The sequence below is a fragment of the Myotis nattereri genome (assembly GCF_964212035.1).
Source record: "Myotis nattereri genome assembly, chromosome: 6".
Classification (NCBI taxonomy): domain Eukaryota; kingdom Metazoa; phylum Chordata; class Mammalia; order Chiroptera; family Vespertilionidae; genus Myotis; species Myotis nattereri.
The window spans coordinates 12,949,020-12,975,575 of NC_138081.1; the positions used below are offsets into that span (position 1 = coordinate 12,949,020).

Here is a 26,556-nt window from a genome sequence, read left to right on the forward strand (position 1 = left end):
GGTGAGGGTCACGGCGGCCCTGGGGGATGGTGGCTCAGTGAGGGCAGAGACCAAGACATACAGCTCTCCTCTCTCCCCTGAACACACTCCACCCCTGGGATTGAACCCATGACCCAGGTTTCATTTCAGTCCTGGGAGCAGGCAGCCGTGGGGAGGCTGGGCAGCTAGGTTTCAAATGGCAGTGTGTAAATTAGAACGCCCAGCGCATGGCCATCAGTTTTCTCAGCGTGGGAAAGGGAGGAAAGACACGCGTCAGCCCGCCCACCTCCATGGAGTCCCGCAGGCCTGCAGGCAACCGAGCCTGCCTCTTTCAGAGAAGCCGTGGTTTTGTTCATCAGACGTTGCCTGCACTGCCGGGAGGTTCTCCCACTGTCCACTGTGACCCCTCCCCACGCACCCACTGTTTCCTCTTGCTCCCCCTTCCGTGTGGGCTGGTTCCCACTTCTGTGTCCTTACGGGGGTTCTGAGTGACAGTGGCTGACCGTGTGGTTTCCTTAATAGACGAGGCAGCTGGGAAGGGGCAGGCGGCATCTCTCTCCTCTCCATGTTGGGAGGAAGAGGAGTGGTCAAGAGCTCTCTCTGGAGCACGGCGAGCCTGGGTTTGGGATCTGGTCCTGCCACTTCCAAGCTGGGAGACCTAGTGTAGCTGACCCACCTTCCTGAACCCAGAGATTCCCACCCTGTAGAGAGGGCTTAAGAGTAACAGCTGCCTCCCCAGGGTGTGTGTGTGGCTGGTGCCCTGGGAAAACGCACAGGAAGCACTCAGACGCTAAGGTACATGACCAGTGTGTCAAGGTGCTGACCCTGGAGCCAGCCAGCCTGGCTTCAAATCCCAGGCAGGACACCCCGGGCAGCCACGTAACCAGTTTCCACCTCAGCTTCCTCATCCCCCAAATCAAAATAATAACTGCATCTTCTTGATCAGGATGCGGAAAGAATTAAATGAGTTAATAAATGGCAGCCACTCAGCGTAGAGCCTGACACGTGCTAACTTCTCAGAAAGACTGGCTCTTATCAGCATCCTCCCTAGGGTAGGAGAAACCCCCTGCATTCACTTGGCTCTTTGACCTAATTCCCATCCATTGGTTTGTGATTTATAATCCATTTACTTTCAGCCAAAGATAGGAAGTGACTTGCAACATACAAACCTGTATAAAATGAGACAAGTTTTTAAAATGTTATAGGACAGATCGCGCACACACACAAAGAATAAAGAAAGAAGAAAGTGGGAACTAAAGGCCCTGGGCCCCAGGCGGGTTAGTTGTGACATCCACGCGCTAAGTTCAGTTATAACTCCCACCTGCCCACTAGGCTGCTACGCAGTCTTGCCACTCCATCTAGGGAGCAGTGGAGGCAGGAGGCATGATGGCCTTAGAGCAGTGGTTCTCAACCTTCCTAATGCCGTGACCCTTTACAGATTGAACCTAATTAAAGCATAGTGATTAATCATAAAACAATATGTAATCATATATGTGTTTTCCGATGGTCTTAGGCGACCCCTGTGAAAGGGTCGTTCGACCTCCAAAGGGGTCGCGACCCATAGGTTGAGAACTGCTGCCTTAGAGCCATGCGAAGGGGGCCACTTTGCTAGAGGCACACTGTCTTTGCCGGACTAGGATGGCAGAGTGGACTGAGCTGCCTTCACCTGAAGGGCCCCCTCCGCCCAGGAGGGATGGCCTCAGGCCACTTTGCTCTGGCCAGGCCACACCCAGCACACTGTCCACTGATGGACCCCACATGCGCAGAGGGATGGCAAGCCTGGCACATCTGAGGCACCGGGCCAGGAGATGCACCATAGGACACACCCTTTTCTGCTCCAGAGAGAAGCATAGCAGCCCTGTGCATGCAGCGCCTCTCACATCTCTCCACTGATTAAGCTCCTTCTCTACCTTCCGAGTCACCTCCTCCAGGAAGACTTCCCTGATCTTCTGGTCTAGGTCAGGCCCCAGGACCTCTCTCTCTCTCTCTCTCTCTCTCTCTCTCTCTCTCTCTCTCTCTCACACACACACACACACACACACACACACACCACTTATCACAGCTGCAGGTACTGAATCATTCACTAGTCAAGTACATTTCACTAGTCAAGCACATAGCCCTTTAAAGTCTGCCTCCCCGGGAAATGGGAGCTGCAGGAGGCCAGGCCTGTCCTGTTCAGGGCCATCTTCCCTGAGTGGCCCCGCCCTGACATTATAAACATAAAATAAATACCTCCTGAATGACTAAAGGTGAAAGGCAAGAATGGAGGAAGGCAGGAAGGGAGGATGTTGAATATGGAAAAAATATACAGCATTAGATGAGCCATGAGAATCATCTGCGAAAATTACATGGCCACACTATGGAAGAAGAATTTGGCTTCTTCCTGAAGAGAGGGAAGGCAGAATTGAAGGGAGGGGGTGGAGCCAGATGGATCTGGGCTCTGTGATAAGGAAACCTTCTCAGCGAGAGCACCCAGCATGGTGTAGGCTCTGGGAAAACAGGAGGGGGAGTGTCTTGTGTCTGGAAGTTATCTCCACATGGGGCCAGTCGGCATCGCAGGGAAGGCGGTGGGGGTGATGGGTAAGAGGTGTGTGGGCATCATAAGATTCACAAAGAAAGGAGAGGGCGGGCCTGGGTGACCTGGATCTGTCTCTTTCTCACTCCTGATCTTTTTTTCAATCTGAGAGAGTAGCAAGAAGGGGGCCCATTTTAAAGATCGAAGAACAGAGTCCAAGAGCTTTGTGATGAGTGAAATAGCTGGACTGGTCCCAAGACCTTGGCTTCCCCTCCCTCTCCCTGAGCTCTCTCAAGCCCTTGGCCATGTCAACACAGGGGAACTGGGCTTGGAGACAGACTTGCGGCCCCTTCCTAACCCCTCCCTCCTGACTTGGGGACCTTCCTTATGTGCTCCATCATGTATACCCTCTGTTGGACAGTCCCAGAGGAAACCACTTCGGCAGCTCCCTGGTCTCTACCCATGACAGATGCAAAGAACTGCACCTGTAATGGTAGAATCTCAGGCCCTCTAATCCTCTGGGAAGGAAGTACTAGGGCTGGAGTCCTGGCCCTAGGGCCCCTCTAGGCAGGATGGCGGAGAGCGGGTGTGGGTGTGAACCTGGGCCTGGGTGCTTTCCCAGTATCAGGGAGGCAGCTGCCACCCACTCTGGCTGCACGGCAAGCATCCTTCCAGGCCCTGCCGAGCCACCCCAGGAATTTTAAATGTCCCCCTTGGTCCACTCAGACCTTGTTTTGAGTGACAGTCAAAGCCACCTTGAGAGCAGCCGTTGGCACTGTCTCACACACAGTGGCATTTGAAGGGCGGGAAAAATCTCTGTGTTCAATGCCAGCTGCTGCCACCGTCTCAGCTTCTAGGTCCTGCCTCCATGCCAGGGCCTCGGCAGCTTTGTCACCTGCCTGCCCACATGGAGAGAGAGAGAGAGAGAGAGAGAGAGAGAGAGAGAGAGAGAGAGAGAGAGAGAGAAAGAGAGACGAGAGACTGCAGGTCACCAAGCCCACGAACACCAGCCACTCTCACACCCACTGCCACCTCCGTCGTCATGGCCACGGGCAGCAAACACACTGAGAGTCACAGGGGAAGGAAACACCGCAGCACATGTCTAATGAGCTCGTTAAACAAGAGCATAAATAACTGCTCCCATCAGAGTAAGAGGGCTTGGGGCAGAGTGTGGGGCCTGACTGAGGAGCGGGGCCATGATGGGTGGCAGGTGCTGCGCTGAGAGGGAGATGGACCTCCTCTCCACTCCTGGCTGTGGGCTGTGGGCTTCTCGAGCCAGACAGATGCAGGTCTAAACATTCTGCCGGCAAAACCTTCACCGGCTGCTTTGATCTTTACCTGAGTCCTGCCTGCTCCTCACAGGCCCCGCCCTGACCTTCTTCTGCTCCTGCTCTCATAATGAGCCTGAGGGGGAAGATTAGAGGGGCCCTCTCCCACTTTATGGATGTGGACAGGAAGGAGCAGGAGGGTCTCCATAGGTAAGACCCCTGCAACCCCCTGTAACTGGTCTCCCTGCTTCCACTCCTCTGCCCCTGCAGTCTGTTCTTCATCCAGAGCCAGAATCTTCCTTTTGAGCACATCCTGCCACTCTCCTGTGTTCAACCTCCTACTAGCCCCCATTGCATTCAGGATAAAATCCAAGGCCTCCTCATGGCCTACAGGGCCCTGCACGATCCAGCCCTGTCCATTATTCGACCCTCATTTCCTGATATTTTCCTCCAGATGCACTGGATTCCTTGCTGCTTCTCCAACAAGAGCAGCCTGTGTCTACCCCAGGGCCTTTGCACATGCTTCTTCCCCTGCCTGGCTCTTTCTTTCATTCCATCCAATGTCACTCCTCAGAGGGGCCATCCCTGACCACAGATATAAAACAGTAGACCTCCCCTCCCCCTAGTCTCTGTCTCCTTACACTAATTATTTGTTATACGTAGTGTACATTTTAAAATGAGAAACCCTCTCCCTAGTAAGAATGTAAGCTCCTTGAAGGCAAGGGCTTTGCCTATCTTATTCTAACCCTAGGTTTTGGACCAGAGCCTATCCCAAAGCAAACACTCAATACATATTTGTCGACTGGGTAAATGAAAACCTAGCTACCAAAAGTCAAAGTGTGGTCGGCGCCTAAGAGCATCCGGTTCCAAATCCAGAGTTTTTTCCTCCACAGATGACGCCTGCCCTCATAACTCGACCCTGACGCCCCACGGCCACAGAGGGAAGCACTGGCTGCCAGCTCCATTCCCAACACCTCCAAGCTGTGGGGCCTCCTGAGTCACGGCACCCACCCCCACCCCCATGGCTCAGAGTCCATATCTGTCCAGTCCCAACACCTCACAGGGTTGACTTGCCAACTAGGAGAACACACAGAATGCTTTTAAAGCAATAACTGAGGTGTAGGAAGGGCTCTGTGAGTATAGCTATTTAATTTGACATTCAAAGCCACCCACAGGCTGCCCTCGCCCATCCTCTCTGAGCAAGACTCCTATCATTTCCCTAGACCAGAGGTTCTCAAAGTGTGGTCCCCAGACAGACAGTATCTGCTCAGCGATGAGAACAGCAGCAACTCAGACCCCACGCCACACAGACAGAGCCAGCAACCCAGGCATCTGTGCGCTAACAAGCCCGCCAGGTTGCAGGTCATGCTCAGGCCTGAGCGCCACACCCGAGAGGTAGCCTTTCCACCAGGTAAGCCAGGTGTGGCAGAGAGCTGGTGGGCCTGCTTCTTCACTCCCTGTAATAAAACGGTACCAGATGCCATAAAGGGGACTGATGGGGTGAGCGGTACATGCCCTGCCCCTTAACTTCGGGCTTGGCCATGTCACTCACTTGGGCAACTGGGAGTTAGCGACATGATGCCAGCAGAGGCCTGGCATCGGCTTGTTCAGTTGGGCTCACCCTCCTACCTTCCTGCTGTCACCAATGGAAGAACATACTCCGCATAGCCACGCCCCTCTGTCTAGGCTCCGAATGAGAAGCACAGAGAAGATCTAAACCAACCTGTAGCCCGGAGCCCAGCCCAGCCCAGCCCAGCCCAGCCCAGCCCAGCCGAGTCCAGTTGAACTCCAACCAACCTGCAGACCCACAAATAAGAAAATTAAATATCAGTGGCTGTGAGCTACCTAGATCTCGAGGTTGCTTGTCATGCAGCATTATTGTGGCAGGTCCCGACCAGGCCTGTTCCTTTCTGCCTCTGCCTCTTTCTTCTGCCCAATGCAGCCACCTCTTCCTCTGCCTTCCAAACCCCACTGGCACGCAGGACACAGCTTATAGTCCACCCAACCTGGGCCAGGAAGCCCCAGAGCATGCCCCTCCTGCCCAGGCCTGTGAATTAGCTTCACTCAGCCTATGAAAAAGCTCACCTGAGTGGAGTTCACCAAACAATTCATTTACATTTTAACCTTTTAGGTGGCTAATTACTCAACTGAAAAGCCCTTTAACTTACTACTCTCACTAGCTAATTAGCTAGTTAGAGGTTAAGTGTTAAATAGTTCCCTGTGATGTTTAATTTCCGACCACTTATCTTCTTTTCCATGCATTGGAAGTTGCTGCCCACATCTGGATCCGTTCTCCCACCCACGGCATCAGCCCCACAGCCACAGAGCAAGTCGGAGCCCATCCCCACAGCCCGCCCCAGCTCAAAATAGCTCTCCTTCGTAAATAGTTAATGAGCGCATCCATCCATATCACACTCCTCTGTGGCCCTGCTCTCACCCTGGGCTCGCCCATCCCTCTGTGGTTTTGTATGAGTCTGCCCACCTACCCTCCACCCCGGAGACAATGAAGATGATGGACTTTAATTGACTTCACGTCCTGAACCCTTCTGTCACCCACCGGGTGCCCAGTGCCATCGCAGGCTTAATTGGCAACAACTAACACATCCCTCTTGGCTGCTCTGTGCCTCCAGAGGTGAGAACAGAGCCCTGGGTGAGGCAGAGGAGCAGCCTGGAACGGCATCCTTCCCCGCTGGCCTTGGTGCCAGGCTTGGACTGTGCGGCAGGTGCCAAGAAATGTTATGACTGACGCTTTTGCCACAGCTCAGTGGTAGCTGCACACCTGCAACGTCCATCCTCCTCCCCTACCTTCCAGCGGAGCACTAATTGTACTTGAGGAGGCAACACGCCTGAACAAACGACCCCGTCTCAGCCTCCAGTGCAGCTGGAGGAAGTGCAGGGAGAGGGAAGCGGACCCTGGGAGGCGCCTGAAGGGGCTGGCCCATCTGGAAGGCTGGGCCTGGTTCAGTCTGGGTTCCCCAGAGGCAGACCTTGAGACGAGGATTCCAGGACCAGTGTTTGATGTGGGGAGGTGAACTCAGGACCCGCTGGTAAGGGCATGGGGACAGAAACCCATACCAGCTGTTTTGCTAAGCCAGTTGCCATTGTGGGCAAATGGGGTTCAATTCCCCTGGGATCCTCTGGGAAACAGCACAGAACATGGCTCATTGTCCTCCTCTTTCTTCCCCGCAAGGGGAGGAAGGGGGAGTATTAACCCTCCATCTTCCTCTGTCATAGGCTGGGGCTGCTCCTGGGGACATCAAGTCCTCCTGTGGGTTGGGCAACCCAGAAAACGTCCCCGACTGGGAGTAGTGAGCCCCACTTAACGACGGTGCAGTTGACCTGCAGAAGGAGCCTTGGTCCCTCAAGTCCACGGAGAAATCATACCAGCCCTGAATTACCTCCCTCTGGGGTTGTGTCACATGACAGAAACCTACCCCCAGACGTGGCTAAGGTTTGTAGTCAGATCTCTGCTGCTAGAAACACCTCACACGTTATAGGCAGGACAGTTATCATTACCCCCATTCTGCAGGTAAGAAGCCTGAGGCTCAGAGACGCAAAGGACAGGGAGGTAACAGCAGCTCCTGTCTGGAGCCCCTGATTCCATCCTCCTTGTACAGGTCTGCCTTGGAGCTACTGTGGGCTTGGTTCCAGACCATTGCAATAAACCGAGTTGCACGGGTTTTTTTGGTTGGACTCAACATCTTCCAAACTTCTGTTACTGTTAATATTTCCGCCTCTTCCCATGATTCACACATGGGCTCAATGGCATCTAGAATGGTAATTTCTTCCAGAGGTTTTCAATTTACTTTGCTCAGATCCATCAGAGGAATCACTATCTGTGGCAGCTGTAGCCGTACGAAATGTATTTCTTAAATAAGAAGACTTGAAAATCAAAATTACTCCTTGATCCATAGGCTGCGGAATGGATGTTGTGTTAGCAGGCATGAAAACAACATTCATCTCATTGAACATCTCCATCGGAGCTCTTGGCTGCATTGTCAATGAGCAGTAATATTTTGCAAGGAATCTTTTTTTCTGAGTACTAGGTCTCCACAGTGGGTTTAAAATATTCAGGAAACCATGTTGTAAACAGATGTGCTGTCATCCAGGCTTTGTTGTGCCATCTATAGAGCACAGGCAGAGTAGATTTAGCATAATTCTAAGGGCCCTATGGATTTCAGATGGTCAATGAGTATTGGCTTCAACTTAAAGTCAGCAGGTGCATTAGTCTCTAACAAGAGAGTCAGCCTGTCCTTTGAAGCTTTGAGGCCCGGCATGGACCTCTCCTCTCTGGCTAGGAAAGTCCCAGATGGAAGTCCGGTAGTACTGGGGTTCTTGTTTCAGCATCTAAGAAGGGTTCAGCAATCTGGAGAAGGCTGTGAGTAGATTAAATAGGTTTCCAGAGATGAAATATAGTTTTGAAAGGCATTTGGGGGTCAGAGGAGCTTAGCTTAAAAGAAACTAAGATCTAATTTTTAAGGTCTAAGTTCTCAAGATCTCCTCATCCCAGGACCCCATGCTTTTTATTAACACAAATTGTCCTGAGGCGAGGTGGAGATATACACTTCAAAGGGTATACATAAGCATTGTCAGAATGGGGGAATTAGCCTACGGGCTGTTCAGGTGTTTGGGCAGTAAGAGGCAATAACATGTAGATTAAGATGCCCTTTAGCTGTCTGGCAGCCAAGCAATCATTTTAATGTATCCTATTCAGGTTTGGGGAAATGCCTTCAGCCATTCCCAACAGGGGACTACATGAGCAACTCAACCCTGTTGAGTCCCCAAGTTCCATCAACCTTTTGATGAAACTCTTGCAATTATGACATGATTCTGGAATTGGTTTCGGCCCAATAGAAGGCTGGTCCATCTACATTGGAAACCTGTGGTTTCGTGTAGCCACTTCATTGATAATCTTAGCCGGATCTTCTGGATGACTTGCTGCAGCTTCTACATCAGCACTTGCTGCTTCTCCTTGCACTTTTATGTAATGGAGATGGCTCTTTCCTTAAACCAACCCCTGCCAGCTTCAGATTTTCCTTCTGCAGCTGCCTCGCCCACCTCAGCCCTCATAGAATTGAGGAGAGTTGGGGCCTTGCTCTCCGAATTAGCCTTTGGCTTGAGGGAATGTTGTGGCTGGTGTATTTGATCTTCTCTCCAGACCACTAAGACGTTCTCCATCTCAGCAGTAAGGCCGTGTCACTTGCTTACTGTTCACTGGAGCCGCACCCTCAGTTTCCTTCAAGAACTTGCCCTTTGCATTCGCAACTTGGCTAATTGGTGCAGAAGCCTAGCTTTGGGCCTGTCTTGGCTTTTGACACGCCTTCCCCCACTCAGCTTACTTATTTCTGGCCTTCGGTTTAAAGTGAGAGACATGTGACTTTTTCATTTGAACACTCAGGCCATTGTAAGGATATTAATTGGCCTAATTAATAATCATCAATATAACTGAGTCTCAGGGATTAGGGAGGCCGGAGGGAAGGGAAAGAGATGGGTGAACAGCTGCTCGGTGGAATAGTCAGAACACACACAACATTTATTGACTAAACTTGCCATCTTTTATGGGTGCGGTTTGTGGTGCCCAAAACAATTATGATAGTAACATCGAAGATCACTGATCACAGATCGCAATAACATATAATAATAATGAAAATGCTGAAATACTGTGAGAATTACCAACATGCGACACAGAGGCAGGAAGCGAGCAGATGCTGGTGGAAAACTGGCGCCTCTGGACTTGCTCGAGGCAGGGTTGCCACAGACCTTCCACCTGTGAAAAGCGCAGTGTCTGCAAAGCACAATGAAACCATGCCGTCGCCATCACCCAGGCTCAGTGGGGCATAAGGAAAATGGCTCCCGCAAATAAATGCACAAGATGCTTGTGTTTCCCACACTTTATCTCTTGGGAATTATCCCCACTGGGAGGGGTTTTATTTCAATGCCACAGATGGAACAAAGCCTCTGAGAGGTGAGGGGGCTAGTGCATGGTACAGCGGGACTAGAATCCAGACCTCCGGCTTCTCCCCTCACCAGAAGTCCAGAGACCAAACCCCAGCTGTGGGATGTGCAGGGTCTGCCCACCAGGGCTCCCACATACCTGCCTCCACTGGTGTGTGGTACAGTGGCATGATGTTGAATGCGCGCCAGAATCCCTGGGGTGCTTTAAAATCCCGGGTGCTCCGGCGGGCACCATCCCATGCTGATCGGGGTCTCCCGGAGGGAGCACACAGCTCCCCAGGGATTGCAGTAGGAAACTGCAAAGCCAGGCTGGGAAATGTCGGGCTGGTGGGAAATGCCGGGCTTGGTCTCAGAGCCTGGCTTCAGCCCTTGCCCACCTAGGTCCACTTGAGCTCTACTGAGGCTGCCAGGAGCTGGCTGCCCGGAACACACTAGGAAAAGGCTAGTTGCCAGAGGGTATTTGCTGTCATTCTGATGGCCGCCACCACGAGCCCGGACGCCCAAGTCCCAGACACTCCTCCCCCAGGCCCCTCTCTGTAAACCTTCCTTGGTGTTTTTCTGGTTTGAAACAAACACTATCCCAACCCCACCTGCACACTAACCAAACATATACAAAGTCAACAGGGGGCCGGCCCTCTGGCTCTCCCCTACTCGAAGGAAGCAGCCACATTTCAGAAGAAAGGCAGGCCTGATGCACACGAATCCCTTTGCGCTGCTAATTATTTCTATCTTGGGAGCTGTCTCCCGCTGAGCTTTCTGAGAGTGATGAGGAAATGACAAGTGGAGAAATTAGTCACCTCTAAACAGACGCCCTGAGGCTTTTGAATCCGAGTAGTGTCATCTTCTTGTGCAGAGCAAGAGGGCAGGAAAGAAGGTAGTGCTACAATTTGTAGCACCCCTGGGGAGGCACCCCTTAAAAACGTCTCTCTTAGACACAAACCTGCTGAGTTTTGAAATCCCACCATTAGAGATTCATGCTCTTGGGACCTACAGAGTTCCCAGTTGAACTACAACATTTCTGGAAGGGGTTGCACCTTACCCCTTGATCTCTTAAAACCCTCTCAGATCATTTTCCTGGTGGACAGGAAAATGGGAGTAAGGCGTTGAAGAATGCGCCACACGAGGCAGCCTGGAGAACAGCGACAAGAACAGGGAAGGGAGAGGGGGTGGTCTCCTCATCACAGTAAGTACTTATATGTACTTACATGTATCCAGTCCTTCAGAGTTGACTATGAAAGATGTACCTTCAAATACCTGATCCCATTCAGTTTATACCGCAATGTGTGAAATAGGCAGAAAGGAATCTCTGCTCCCACCTTACAGATGAGAAAACGGAGGCTGAGAGCAGTGACATGATTCACCCAGGACACAAGGACGAGTAGATGGTGGAGCTGGGTGCAAACTTGAATTCTAGGGCTGCTGGCTGCCTCCCTTTTTCTCTGTATCTCTGGCAGTGTCTTATGCCTACCTTTAAAAAAATCACATTTCCCACCTTCCTTGCAGACAGGGGTGGCCGATTAGACATGAGACAAAGTTATTGGTAGAGCTTCTGATTCGCCCTGTTGCCCTTCGCTGTCCATAGCTCCTGATGTGCAAGAATGAGATGGCATCGCTAGAGCTCCAGCAGCCCCTTTTACACTATGAGGTGACCGTAAGGACAGGGACTGAGCTGAGGATGGCAGAGCAGAAAGATAGGTGTGTCCCCTGGGGGTCATGCTGCCCAGAAGACGAGACCTAAACTCTCTCCCACTGGACGTCTTTCCCCTGAGAGACATGCCCGCTGTGCGTGTAAGTCACGATGGGCTTCCCCCTCCGCCTCCAGGCCCTTTCTCCCTGTGAGGCCTCTGACAGCATGGGTTGCACAGCGGCTCGCTGGGTGAGACATGCAACCCCAGGGATCCTCACCCCGACCGTCTTTTCTGCCAGCTGGTCCCGGGGGACTAGTTCTGAGTGGGACCCAAGGTACTCACTGGCACCCCCGCTCCCCTTTTCTCTAACGTCGCTGGAACTTAAAAGGTGAGTGAAGCAACTCAAGCTGAAAGAGAAATCCCATCAGACACCGGGTGGCCTTACCCATCTTCCCCAAGGAGAAATGACAGCTAGTGCCTCAGCCTGAGCCGACAGTCTTCACAAAGCCTCGTGGGGTGTCAGTGGGATGTGCTCCCAGCGTGGCAGCTGGGTTGGGAGACTGATCTCCAGTCTGTGTTGTAGAACCTTAGGAAATCAACTCAGTTCATGTGAGACCTAGTTTTACCAACCATGCAATGGGTATGCTGTCATATTTGCCCTGTCTATCCCCACTTGAGGATGTCAGGTTCCAATAATCAAACAGTATGAAAGAAAAAAACACCTTAGAAGTATTAGAAAAATAAAATCCAAGGCAGGGTGATTTTGATTTTGGCTCCAACCACGGAACTGCTGGGGAGTTCCCCCCCCCCCCCGCCCCATCCACCCCAATTTCCTCCTTTGTACCTTTGCCTTCCTCTGCCTGTGGAGGCTCAATCCACCCTTTCAGTAGAAGTTGGGGTGTCTGGGGAAGTAGCTGAGTCAAAGAATCTTCCAGAATAGGAGCAGGTCCTGGACCTGGCCTGCCCCCTCCCTTAGGGAACACCTGTCCCTATCATTTCTCCGCGTATCCACAAGATTCCGGGTTCATCGGTAAATTTCCCTCCACCCCATGGAAGAGATGTACAGTCAGATCTCAGTTCTCAAACGTCTCCCATCTCAAACAGTTCAGTGCTCGAACAAATGGTTCACGGAAAAATGTATCAGCTGTCAAACAAAACTACAGTTCTTGACCTGACAACCCTTTTATGCCAATACCTGTATCATCAGTCACACATCTCTCAGGGAACAAAGGAGAGAGCACGTGAGTATGAGTCAGTTTACTGCTAAACTGAGCTTTACTAACATCTTAGGAAATTGTGCTATGAATATTTTTGTTTTTTGCTTATGTTGCTGCTAATTATTATTATTAAACTAGAGGCCCAATGCATGAAATTTGTGTACGAGTAGGCCTTCCTTCCCCCAGCTGCTGCACCGGTTTCCCTCTGGCACCTGGGACCAGGGCTTCCTCCCACCCCCCTGGCTTTGGAAGTCTGGTCTAATTAGCATATTGCCTTTTTATTATTATAGATACATACATACACCATGGATCCTAAGGAGGTTAGTGGTAGCAGCAAAGTGAAAAGGAAAGTTGTATGAACAATAGAAATAATTGCGAAGTATGAGAGAGTGTTCACATGTCTGATCTGGTTACTGAGTATGGCATGGCGAAATCAATGATTAGCACAATTTTAAAACATAAAGAGGCCATCAAAAGTGCTGATGGTGCTAACGGTGTGAAACTGCTCACAAAACAGCAATCATAGGCAATTGAGAAAGGTTAAAACAGGGAATCATTTGGGGGTCTGGAACGGATTACTCAATTTACATTATTTATAATGGGGGAAAATGACTCAGTTTTCGAACAATTCACTTCTCGAACAGCCTTCTGGAATGAATTAACTTCGAGAACCAAGGCTTGACTGTATGTATTTTCCAAGGGAGGAGCAGATCTCCCCTGAAATGTGGATTGACAAGATGCTGATGGGGTGGGAGCTGGCTCTGCCCTCTTATCCTTTCCCCAGTCAGGAGATGTAGCTGCAGTAAAGCTGCTTCCCCACAGCCCTGCGAAGCTCAGTGGGTAGCTCAGTCCCCCAGGGTGAGGGGCGTGCCTGGGAATCATGGAAGAACGTGGCCTGGAAAGGGGCCTGCAGCTAGATCAGGGGGCATGGAGTGCTGCTATCTCCCCCACCCGCAGGTTCCTCTTCCCATAATCCCTCGCTCTCCTGATGTGGAGACGATGGCATGTAATAGGCACCACGAGGGTTAATCGTGGCTAATCCCACCCTGTGCTGTGGAAGCCAGCTTGCCGGGCCCCGGCCCTCCTGGGGACCGTTCCAACATCATGCCTGCTGACAGATGTTCCCTATGACTCCTGGAGACAAGTGTTTGTGAATGTCACTTGGACTGATAATGACATGCAGGCCACTAATTTCCATGTCGCATCAGGAGGGAGGCTGAGCTGGACGGGCTGTTGCTTTTCCTGGGTGGGTAGGGGGGACCTCTTCTTTCTGACTCCATTCTCGCCACCCTTCCTCTTCCCCTTATTGGCCCCTCCTCCCTCTGGCACTGCCCCCACTAATGCTGGCCACTTCCTGCAAGGACAGGTTCTGGGGCTGAGAGATGGGGCAGTCCACCCTCCCTGCTCATATGGGAAACAGGCTCCACCTGAGGATTGTCTGGGTCCCGTGTGCCAGGCCTGCCTGCAGGGCTCATCTGGGTGCACTCAGGGAAGGTGAAAGCCTTGGGAAGTCAGCAAGAACCCTCAGAGCATGAGAGAGCTAATTATCTGCTAAAAGCAGGGCACTATTTCATAGCCGGATTCAAACCCGAGTTTCCCATGACTTGGGGGCCGCTCCCCCTTCCTGCAGCGAAACAGAACCTGATGCCTTCAGACGCTGCTCGCAGCTCCCAGGCTTCTGTGGGGCCTTGGCGTGGGTCGTGGTGGCCTGTCAGTGACTACTGTCCAGGTCTGATGGGACAGCCTGAGCCGATGCCAAAGTCCCTGTCTGTGACCTCAGGTCCGGGGACGCAAAGCCTGGTGAGACAGGGCCGCCTAACCCTGAGAGGCAAGAGGCTTAGTGGTCCCAACCATGGTCACCATATTGTCTTGGTCCTGGGATTATAAAAGTCTCAGAGTCATAGACTATCAGGGCTGGACTCATTTAATCACATGTTAAAGTCAGGCTGCCCACCAGTTAGCCCTGGACAGAGTCAGCCAGGTTCTGCCTGAACCCTCCTGGCATGGGCAGGTCATGGCTCAGTGGCAGCTCTGACTTATTCTGCTGCTGGACAGCCCTGATGCTCATTTCCATTCTGTTCAGTTCACCAAATGCTGACTTGATAGCTGTTGTGGGCCAGGACTTACTAGGAGCTGCAGGCCCAGAGATGAGGAGCACATGAATAGCACATGCTGGAGAGGGAGCAAGACCCAAAGCCGAGCATCCCACAGCCAGAGAGGCTATGGGAGAGGCATGGACAGCTGTTGCTGCGGGAATTTTTTCTTTAATATATTTTTATTGATTTCAGAGAGGAAGAGGAGAAGGAGAGACACAGAAACATCAATGATGAGAGGGAATCATTGACTGGCTGCCTCCCGCACGCCCCCTACTGGGGATTGAGCCTGCAACCTGGGCATGTGCCCTTGACCAGGAATCAAACCTGGGACCCTTCAGTCCACAGGCTGACGCTCTATCCATTGAGCCAAACCGGCGGCTAGGAATTTTTTTGTGTTGGGCCAATGGCTACGTGTGTGTGTGTGTGTGTGTGTGTGTGTGTGTGTGTGTGTCTTCTCATGTAAGCTCTTTGAATAAGTTAGGGTGCTATGACATTTTTTCTAAGTCCTCTTGTCTCCAAGGCAACCTTTGCCCATCACACACAAGCTTCTGGAACCCCATCCTCATCACCTGATCGCTGGGTACACTGCAGTTGGGAAAATGACTCCTAAGACTGTGTCTTCTGTGTGAAACATATCACAGCCTGCTGGGATGACTCAGTGATCAGAACGGTAACGTCCCTCCCATGATCTGAACACTTTACTCAGTTAACACAACTGAACACTACAGGCGTCTCTTCGCAGCTCCATTACTTTGTAGCCATAATGCCTTTGAGATCAACTGAAACTGAACCGGCCACACAAAATTCCAGTTAAGCCCGATTTCCTCCACCTAGAACTCAGGCAGTTGCGTCCTTGAACCAAGGAATACACTTTCTCTGTGCTGTCATCCACGCCGACAGGAAATACACTGAGCAGCACGGGAATGGAGGGCAGGTCCCGAGGCACAAGGCATGCTCACGTCCATTTATTGATCATTCTGCTTCTCCGGCCAGCTGTAAGCCCACCACCCCTTTCCATTTCATTCCAAAAACAGTGTGAGATTTTGTCAGCCGCCCCACACAGTGGGGATGTGCTCCGTTTATGGCCGTGAGTCACGACCACTGGAAACTCCTAGGACATTTTCCAAGTTTATTTATCACCCAGAGCATCCGGCCCACCTCCTTGGGCAGACGCACGGGGACAGGGCCTCGCGGAGAATCACAGAGGCAGGAGGGACGTCACTGAGCAGGCCGCCCTCCTGAATGACGAGGAGGCAGACTGAAAGGTTGGGAACTCCTGGCCACAGCGTCCCCTGAAGACAGCTCGAGAACTTGGCAGGATTTGCTCCCTGTGAACCCACATGGGATCCCGGCAATCAGCCTTCTTTTCCAGGGGCTGACAGCACCTGCTGACAAGTTCTTCCTGGAATTCAGAATGCCCGCGCCCAGCCTGCATGCCCTGGCTTTCTGGGCCTGTTCTGTGGAAAGTGGAGTCCGTGCCCCTTCCCCATCTTAGGCACTTCCCTTTCTGGGTCTGCTGTCTCAGGACCACTCCCCCAGGCTTGGGAACCTCATCCAGCTTCCTTTAGTCCTGGATGCGCCCCCTGGGGCCTGAGGCCAGTCCCCCGCGTGATGCGTCTCTGCTGGGCTTGGTGCCCTCTCCTTAGTGTCGGTCTTGTCCTTCCCAAGTTGCCTCGATTTGAATTCCGTCTCTGCGGCTTACCCCATGTGTACACCTGGAGCAAGTTTCTCACGTGAAATGTGGGATAAGCGCAGTCCTGGTCTCCGGGGGCAGGGAGGAGGGAGGGAGCGGGGTCTGAGAAAACTAAAGGAGTTAGTATGCCTAATGCCCTTAGAAGAGTAAGTGCCGGTGCCAGTCAGCTCTCCACGTAGATCCTCCAGTAATAATGTCGTTTCGTTATCACGTTGATGGATGTGGGAGGAACTTGTGTGTATCCATTCGCCTAGGGGGAAATTGGCTTGGTTATGTGTCCTATTGCTCAAAGTCGCAGAACCTGCGGATGACGTTAAGTGAGGACTGATTATATTGTTGCTATTGTGCTTGCTGGGGAGGGTGGAGGCAAATTGGAAATTGCTCAGCTTTGCCTGCTGGCTCCTGTCCAGTCTTCCTGCAACTTCTTTCCCAAACAGCAGACCTTCGTCATTTTTCTCTTTTTGCTCTGGTCATGGATTAAAAGCCCTTGTTGGCCGCCTTAAGCTCTCTTGTACAGTGTGTGCCCCTCTTTAATAGTCACTTTTGCGTACAATCCTTCCTTCCCTTCTTTTGTACACTTTCCTGTCCAAGTCTGAGCACACCACAGGGCCACTGTGCAGCCGCTGGTGTCTTTTCTTTCTCATGGGTTCACTTCTTTCTAAAAATCTTCAGTTTCAGCCTGGGCTGGTGTGGCTCATGGTTGAGCATCAACCCATGAACCAAGAGGTCACAGGTTCGATTCCTCGATTTCTGGTCAGGGCACATGCCCCCAGTAGAGGGCGTGCAGGAGGCAGCCCATCAATGATTCTCTCTCATCATTGATGTTTCTCTCTCTCTCTCCCCCTTCCTTTCTGAAATCAATAAAAATATATTTTAAAAAATAAATAAATAAATAAAAATCCACAGTTTCTTTTGTTGAGTCTCCTGTTTCTCTGGAGTCAGATTCATGGTCAGGGCAGTGCCACCAGGGCTGGAGCCAGAAGGCCTGGGCTCAAGTCAGTCCTGCCTCTCTCTGGCTGTGTGACCTCGGAGAGTTGTCTAATTCTCTCAACCTCCATACTTCTTGGTATATCCAGGAGAACTAAATGAGATATTGCCTCTAGAGCTACACATCATATGCATATAAGTGGCAGTGATGTTGGCTAGTGACTGTTACTATTATTATCTGGCTACATATGCACCTTGACCTTCTGCTCTAAAATTTTGGAAAACTGTCTTCTTAAAGACCGAATTGTGTACCTCACCCTCCTCTTCCATTTCCTTCCCCAGGTTGGAGACGGGAAATGGTCTTACTCTCACTCTTACCGTGGTTACTGTTGCTACCAACAACAGTCACGATTTGTGTTCCGTGAGCACCCACTGTGTGTCCACACTGTTTGGAGAGCATGCCGTGCTGTGTCTCATCTAATCCTCATGACGCCCTAAAAGGAACTCAGCATTTTTTTTTTTTAATTCCAAGGCTGCTGATGCTTCCATTTTATTTATATTTATAAACCGAATGTCTCCAGGATGACAATCACCAAATAGAAGCAGGTTGAATTCCCACCTTAAGTGACTGCAGGAGTGTTGCCTCAGCGCCTCTGGTGACCCTCCCGGAGTTTGTGAGACCCTCAGCTTGCTGCCACCTTGATGCAGCGTCACCGCCTCACAGACTTCAGGTCCCCTCATCCCGGGCCCGTGCAAGCCCCAGCGCTGGGAGCTGTCACCTTTACACTCTTTATCAAAGTCAGACCATATAATAAATGCACAAGGGAAGAAATAGTACATATTTTTCAAAGGTCAATCTCAGAAGTTATCAAAGAAATGCAAATGAAAACAAGTTCCATTTTCCACTTAAAATTGGCAAAGAGGCAAGTAATTAGATATTCAATAACTGGCAAAGAAGTGGTCAAAGTGGCCACTGTCACCTTCCCCTGGTGAGAGGGTAAATAAATATTCATATGCAACATATAAAGGTTATGCTTTACTCGTTGAGCCAGTAATTCAATTCCTAGGAAAATATGCTAAGGAAATCACTGAAGCTGCACCAATAAATTAATATACAAAGATAGTCATTGCAGCATTACTTTCCATATTAAAAAATGGCAAATGACTTAAATGTCCAACAATAGAAGATTGGTTAAGTAAATTATGGGGCAGCAAGTGAAAAATACTTGAATACCATGGGAACTAAGAAGCTATAATGTTGAGTGGAGAAATTAAGAAACAAAAACACACGCTAGAATGATCATAAATAGTGTTTGGAATTGAAATAAAATGGAGAGGCCAAAGGCCTCGGGTCAATTTTGAGTGGTAACAGATAATTTTTATTTCCCTCTTTATCATTTCTCTTATTTTCCAAATTTTCTATAAAGACTATTACTTTTTATAATTAGAAAAATACGCATATGCATATTTAAGTTTAATTATATATCTCTGTCTATATATCTTTGTATACATACACATATGCGTATGTTTGTCCTAATGCCTTCTCTCCATCCCAAGAAATGAAGCTGCTCTCCAGATAAAACAGGTAAAGGAAATTCCAGGTAAGCATGTGCCAGGTAAGGGAACCTCGACTTCCCTCCCACACCTTCCCAGGCAGAGACTCATCAACTCAGCAGTCAGAGCTGGAAGAAACCTCAACGCTAGATCAAGGGTACTTGACCGCTTGACCCATGGACCCCTCGGCTGTAGGTGAAGCCTACAGGATTTCTTCCCAGAATGCCCGTTTTCCATGCATAAAAGGTAACACAGGATTTCAAAGAAACCATGCATTCCTTGAGTGGTAAGATTCTAGGCCAGGGGTGGGCAAACTTTTTGACTCGAGGGCCACAATGGGTTCTTAAACTGGACCGGAGGGCCGGAACAAAAGCATGGATGGAGTGTTTGTGTGAACTAATATAAATTCAAAGTAAACATCATTACATAAAAGGGTACGGTCTTTTTTTTCAATAGTTTTATTCATTTCAAACGGGCCGGATCCGGCCCGCGGGCCGTAGTTTGCCCACTGCTGTTCGAGGCCGTGTCCCTCATGTGTAGCACAAACGAGGCACAGACCGAGAAGGGAGCTCCTGTGGAGTCAGACCTCCAGCCCCTTGGGTTGTGCCCATCATGCTGTAAGCTCCTCCCTTCCTCTGAATGGCTCAGGCAATTCTGTGCAGCCTTTTGGTCCCTTCGTTCCAGGCCTGGGCAATGGCCCCTAGATTCTCACAGCCAATTTACAAGGTCAACATCAGTGTCTCCATTTCCAGGTGAGGAGACTGACACCAGAGAGGTCAGTACAGGTGGGCAGGATTCTCTTGGTGTCACATGACCCGCTCTAGCCAATCAAAGCTCACCAGGACTTCAGTGGGACAAACTGAGAAAAAGGCATAAATCCTTCTACTGCTTAGGGAAAGCGGCTGCCTGCCGGTGAAGCCAACCCAGAAGTGGAACTTAGGGGAGGGAAGGAACTCTGAGAATGCAGGTGGTTGTGGGGCTTTTGGTCTACCTGAGCCTGAAGCAACATGACCCAACACATTGGTTTTTTCTTTTAAAGCCTGTTTGACTTGGGTTCGATGACCTGCAACCAAGTGTCCAGACTAAGTTATGTATGGATTACCCCCATTTTCCAGATGAGGAAAGCTGAGGCAGCTCAGGAGAATTGCATAGCTAGCAAGTGGCCAGGCCATGAATTCTACCCATCCTGACCTCAAAGCCTTAATCACGACTTCATCTGAGTCCAGGTGAGGCCAGACCTGCTCCTCCTTGGAGGAGTCAGATCGTTCACCAAGAGGCCCCTCATTGTTCTTGCATGTCCTCCAGCTGTGGCTAAAACTAGAAAGTTCTGAGGCTCACAGCCATATGACCACCTACCCCTGCCACCCCCCTAGGGGCCTGGTCCTCCTACACACACATCTCCTGGGGCTGCCCATGTGGGTTCCTCTCTTCTTCAACGTGCAGATGATGTTCTTTCATCTCTTCTTACCTGCACGAATGGCACGGTTTGCCCATGATCCCCTCAGGCACCTTTGGGGAGGAGGGCTTCAGGTGGAACAGCTCAAAGCCCTGCCATCATTCCCTCCTCCCCTAGCCAGACCCCTCCCTGCCTCGCGCAGCCCTGGCTCACCTGTAAATCAGTACCTCATCGTCGGAGCAGTTGTACTGCAGCTGATACATCTTCACCCGGGGCGCTGACTTGCTGACCGACCACTTGACCAGGGCCGAGGTGGTGGTCACATCAGACACAAGCACAGCCCGTTCTGGGGGGCTCTTGGGAGGCTCCCCACCCTCGCTGCCTGCCCCTCCCCGGCTGGTCTTGCTGGAGCCAGTGATGTCCGAGAGGCGGGACTTGGGAGGCGCCGTGCGGCTGGTGCTGTTGCTGAGGTGTGGCAGCTGGACGATGGAGACCTCCACCGTGGCTGTGGCCTCCCCGGCGGCATTGGCGGCGATGCAGGTGAAGGCACCGCTGTCCTGAGACGTGGTGATGAGGATGTCCAGGGTGCCGTTGTCGTACACGGCGGTCCTTGAGGAGTTCCCCACCAGGCGGTCATCCGGGGCCACCCAGTGGATGAGGGGGCTGGGGTCCCCAATGGCCTTGCACTTGAGTGTGGCCGCCTGGCCCTCCAGAACCAACAGCCTGTGCGTGTGCTGGGTGATGAGAGGCGGCTCGCACACAAACTCCTCCTCGCGCACGTGCCAGAAGTAGCGGCCCTTGAGGCCCCCCGGGGAGCCACAGGTCTCCAGGTCATCGTCCCGCTCCAGCCTCCGCAGCCAGAGGAGCTCACAGTTGCAGTGCAGGGGATTCCCCCCAAAACTGAAGGACAAGGGTGGGGCAAAGGGCGTGGCGGCCAGCGCGGAGGCCTGGGAGCGGGCGAAGATGGGGTCCGGGGGCAGCTTCTGCAGCCGGTTGGAGGTGAGGTCCAGGCGGGCCAGCTTCTGCAGGTCGGCGAAGGTGCCCTCGGCGATGTGGTCCAGCAGGTTGTGGTCCAGGCTCAGCTGGTGCAGGTTGACCATGCGGCGCACGGAGTCCCAGGGCAGGCCGTGGAGGTTGTTGTAGGAGAGGTCCAGGTCCTCCAGCGTCAGCAGGAAGTCCTCGAAGGCCTCATCGGCGACGCCGCCCAGCTGGTTGTTGTTCACGATGAGGTGCTGCAGGTTGACCAGGCCGCGCAGCGTGTCCTCCCCGAGGCTGGGCAGCCGGTTGCTGTCGAGGTGCAGGGAGCGGAGGCTCTCGAGGTCCAGGAAGGAGAAGGGCTGGATGTGGCTGATGGTGTTCCTGGACAGGGTCAGGTCCACCAGCCCCGTCATGTTGGCGAAGTCCTGGCGGCCGATGTGGATGATGAAGTTGCCACCCAGGCGCAGCTCCACCGTCCTCCGGTCGATGTCCGGGGGCACGAAGAGCAGCCCCTTGGACGGGCACAGGGTCCCCAGCGACTCAGACAGGTTCTGGCAGACGCAGTACTTGGGGCAGGCGTCGACCACGGCAAACGCCATGCCAAACGCCAGCAGGCCACCAAGCAGGGTCTCCATGGTCTGGTCACTCAGGCTGCAGCGCCTGGAAGGGAGGGACACAGGTCAGGGTCAAAAGGTGACTTCCCAAGGACCCCGTCCAGAGCTTCCTCCCTCCCATGACCGTGGCCTTGGGGAGCAGCCATGAATGGCATCTGCTCATTGCAAGGTGCATTCTCTCCTACCAACCCCCCTAATACAGTTCTACTTTTTCTTCTTTCCCTAGCTCTTATCACCTTCTAACAGACTACTGCATTCACTTATTAACTGTGGCCATGGGATGCTTCCTCTCTCCCCAGTAGGATGTCAGCTCCAAGAGGGCAGGTCCTCTTGTCTTCTTTGAACATTGCTACATCCCACGCATCTAGCACAGGGCCTGGGGCACAGTAGCTGCTCAGTACATATTTTTAAGATGGGTGGGTGGATGGATAATCTCACACTAGTGGTTCCTTTGTGATGACTGGGTTTGAAAAGTGTGTTATGGCTGCGCTTTGGAGCAGTTTCACCTTCTTAATTGGTTTAGACTGGGCATGAAATGAAATAGGACCAGCATTCCTTATGAACAAGGACGCGGGCCAGGAGAGAGTTGGCTCTGAGAGACACCACGGTTAGTCGGGAACCGGCTTTGGATAAATGCTTCACCATGGAGAACCCAGAGGGCACATGCCTCTTTGGGAGCTCAGGGAAGCAGAGAAGGTGGTGGGACATGAACTTCTGAGTATTCGCAGGTGCTGGGTCCTCTGCCCGGAACTTCAGACATGTCATCTTATCTGGGCTTCAGGTACAGCCTTCACAGGAAGGGCTTATCTGTGTGTAGATGAGGACTTGTCCATGGCCTCATGCTCAGGTCTTTACTCAAAAGTCACCTCCTCCCCCAGGCCCCACCGGACTGTGCATTCCCTCTTCCCTGTTTAGTGTTTTCTCCTTGAAATTGACCGCTACCTAACTACTGTATATATTTCACCTCCTTGTCTTATTTATTGTTTCTTTTTCCATTTTACTTTTAACTTATCTTTATGTATTTTTTTGGTGTTGCAGCATAGTTTGTAAGTGGCCAACACTGGAAACAACCTAAATGTCTACACATAGGAAAGTGCTGGAATAAATGATGCCGCATCAGCACAATGGGGTGTTATACTGCTGTAAGAAAGAATGAGGAAGATCTCTGTGAACTGATGAGGGGGGATTTCTGTCACATGCTACCCAAGTGGAAGAAAGCCAACTTCACGGGGGCACATCCAGAATGACAGAGTAAGGGCTTCTATCTTTCCATTAGAGTTCGAATACAATATTATATTAGTTTCAGGTGTACAACCTAGAGATTAGGCATTTATATACCTCACGGAGGGATCCCCCTGGTAAGTGTAGTGCCCATCTGCCACCATGCATAGTTATTACAATATCACTGACTCGGTTCCCTATGCTGTACCCCGGCATCCTATTGTTTGTCTTCTGTACCAGCAACAAAGCCCAAAGAGGTCGGGACTTGTTTTCATTCACCGTTCTATTCTCAAAGTCTAAAGCACCCCCTGACACATAGGAGGTGTTTTCACATGAAGGAATATCTGGAAAGGGAAGGAGCAGGAATTTGGCTTGGGTCCTTGTGCCTCTAATCTGACAGTTTTCTCACTATCCATGCTGGACTGACTGTGGCTCTATTTATGGAGTGCCAAGACTCACATCAATTGAGTTGAACTTTTGGAAAATCACACACTCTGGTTATGTAGCGTCACGCAGACCAGCAGCTCTCAAACTGCCTTCTAGGGGTGCTAGTCAGAGGCCTGCAGAAGAGGCTTCTGAGGCCGGGGAGCTGGGGAAGCGCTGCCTGCTCTCACTCACTCTTGCAAAAGCTCTAGACGCATGGTCAGTTCAGAAGGGCTGAGAAATTCTGTTGCAGGAGAGAAACTGGGTTAATGTTTAATTCTGCATTGACTCCCTTTTGCTGTTTTAGCTGAAGATGCTCGCTTTCCTGAGCAGCAGCTATTAATATCTTGAGGAAGTAGAGCTCCATAGCTCCCACGTTGAGGCACACAGATACAGACAAAACAACCAGCTAATAAAACGAAGGTATGTTGTAAATTTAAAAACCTATTCCAATCAGGTACTATTTTATTGTAAAGGTTTAAATTCCCTTACGGTGTCTCTTTAAGGGTAAATCTCTCACCTGAGAGCCTTCAGGGCCAGAGACTTGCCCTGTATTTCATCTGTAAAGAATGTTATTTCTGAGCAGCGCTGTCCACTAGAAATATAATACTAGCCATAAATGTAATTGTAAATTTTCTAGTGGCCATATTTTTTTTAAAAAAAGTAAAAGGAAACAGGTGAAATCAATTTGGATAATATATTTTATGTAAACCGCCATATCCAAAATAAGATTTCAACAAGCAGTCGACACAAGCAATTGTTAATGAGGAAGTTAATATTCTTTTATTTGTTCTACATTTTCAAAATCAGCGTGTATTTAACACCCAGAGCGCATTTCAAGTGCTCACTCGGCACCCGTGGCCACTGGCTACCCTGTTGGACTGAGCCTCGAGAGCAGGTGTTGGCTACCTACAGCCTGAGGGCCAAATCCAGTCTGCTGCCTGTTTTTGTAAATAAAGTTTTCTTAGAACATGGCCATGCTCATTGAGTTACATGCTGTCTATGGCTTTTGTGGTGCAGAGGTGAGGAGTTCCAGCAAATACGATGTGGCCAGCAAAGCCTAAATAAAACATTTGCTATTTTGCCCTTTACAGAAAAAGTCGGCTGACTTCTGTTCTGGAAGATGTTTTTTTCTTTTTATCTTCTTCATTATAGTCATTGTCATTAAAAGCCTTTGCCAATGTGCTGATTCCACATAGTTCTACTCTGGGTTCCCAGCAGTGGCCAGGCCATCCCTCCCTGGCCGGCCCCTGCTCTCACCAACCTCCTACCTGAGGGTCCCAGCCCAGCTGACCCAGGTCCCAGCAGGAGCATCATCCCAGGGGAAGCCCCCATCGGCCCCCTCCCCCCCACCCCACATGCCCAGGTGCATTCTGGCCCCTGGGACCACATTTAGCTGGGCGGGGCCAGATGAGACAAACAGGACTCTTCTACATTTGCATGGAACCTTCTCTTATTTTTTTAGCACAAGAACAAGTCTTTGCAAGAGCTGTACCCGCCCCCCCCCCCATAGCCCAGCTTATCTCTTACCACTCTGTCCCCCCCATTGCCCATCCTGTCCCAGCTACACTCAACCTCTGTCTTATAATCCACACTTGCTGGTCCTCCAGGACTTCTGACAAGCTCTGTGTTCATCCTGGCTTCTCCCCACCTCCACTCCTGCCTGACCAAGCTGATTCCAAAGATTCCAGGGAGCCTCTGCGACACCTGGACCAAACCAGGCCCTGTACCCTGCCATTCACCCCCAGCCCCTGTGCTTGTCCTGCACATTGATCATGACGCTTTGAGTTACACTGAGTGGCCAGATTATTATGACCACCCCAGCAGTACAATGAAGTGAATTAGTTATGCAAATAATAACAATAAAACCTTGAGAGTATTTGCTTAGGAAGTTTTCCATATTCAGTATTTTTGGAAGTGTCAATGAAGTACTGAGGGGGTGGTCATAGTAATCTGGCCACTCAGTGTATACTTTCTTAATTACTTACCTGTCTGCCTTCCTGGTCTGTAAACTCCAAAATCCAACAGGGAACTTACCTGTCTTGTCCACCCATCACAGTATCCCCAGCACCCAGCACCACACCTGACTTACTAGTATAGTAAGTACCCAGGAAATATGAACTGAATGAATGAGACACAGTACTGAGCAAAGGGAGTTTCTGGCATTGGCACTGAGGCTGGGTTCTGTCTCAGCACTGTCTAGAGTGCATTTGGCTAATCAGCTGAGAAAACCATCTTGACAGAGTGGGCTGGTCATGGCAGAAGCTTCCAGAGCATTGCCCGCTAAGCATCCATTGTATTTTCCAGCCTGGCTCACTGCTGCAGTGTGTCAAGGAGCCATGTTTCTCCGGCCCCTCATCTGCTCAAGTAGGGGTGAGTGGTACCCCTACACCCGCCCAAGACACAGGGCCAAACACACCTAAGGATGCCCCCTTGTTAGTTAAGCTGGAGGTGACTGGTGCACACACACATATATGTGTGTGCACATGTGCACATGTGTGTGCATGCATACAGGTATGAGCGTGTGCATGGCGGGGGTGGAGGAAGGCAGTGTTCTGAGAGCCCACAGCCCCAGGAGAAAGGTGCCTCCATGCGCTCTTGTCAGTCAGCACTGCAGTGATTAGTGATCTCGGGTTATCAGTGCTTCCCGACCCTCTCACATCACCGCACCCGTAGGAAGTGCTGAGACTTGGCGGGCACAGCTGAGTCCAGGGCTGGGCTGTCGGCGGCCTGTGCTGGGTAGCTTCCGTCCGCCCCTCCAGATCTTCTCTCTGCCCTCCCAGCCCTGCCCTGTGTCCTGGGAGGCTGCCCAGTATGAGCTGCATCAGCACAATATGGGCCCACTGCCTGCCTGTCGCATCCTGGGGCCTTTCCATCCTCGGCCTGTCGCCTGCTCACAGACAACCTTGGCCGTGGTGGCAGTGGGAGACCGGACACGTTGGGATGCACACCCTGCACAGGGCCCATGGTTTTAAACAGTTTGTCCTTGTAAATCATGCTAAACAAATCACATTAAAAAAGTTTGTGGCGGATTAGCAAATGTCTAATGAATTCCAATCTGTGACATAATAGAGCTGGGTAAATATGTTTTA

The 26,556-nt window shown here is 51.2% G+C and overlaps 1 protein-coding gene across 1 annotated transcript in view; it reads right to left on the bottom strand.

Annotated features, from left to right (window-relative positions):
* LRFN2 (leucine rich repeat and fibronectin type III domain containing 2) overlaps window positions 1–21,860 on the bottom strand; it is a 42,622-nt gene extending 20,762 nt beyond the window's left edge. The window contains exon 1 of the mRNA XM_081094682.1: window positions 20,442–21,860. Coding sequence (XP_080950808.1) covers window positions 20,442–21,841 — 1,400 coding nt within the window. The 5' untranslated portion in view covers window positions 21,842–21,860. The remainder of the gene's footprint in view (window positions 1–20,441) is intronic.
* Between the last annotated feature and the right edge of the window lie 4,696 nt (window positions 21,861–26,556).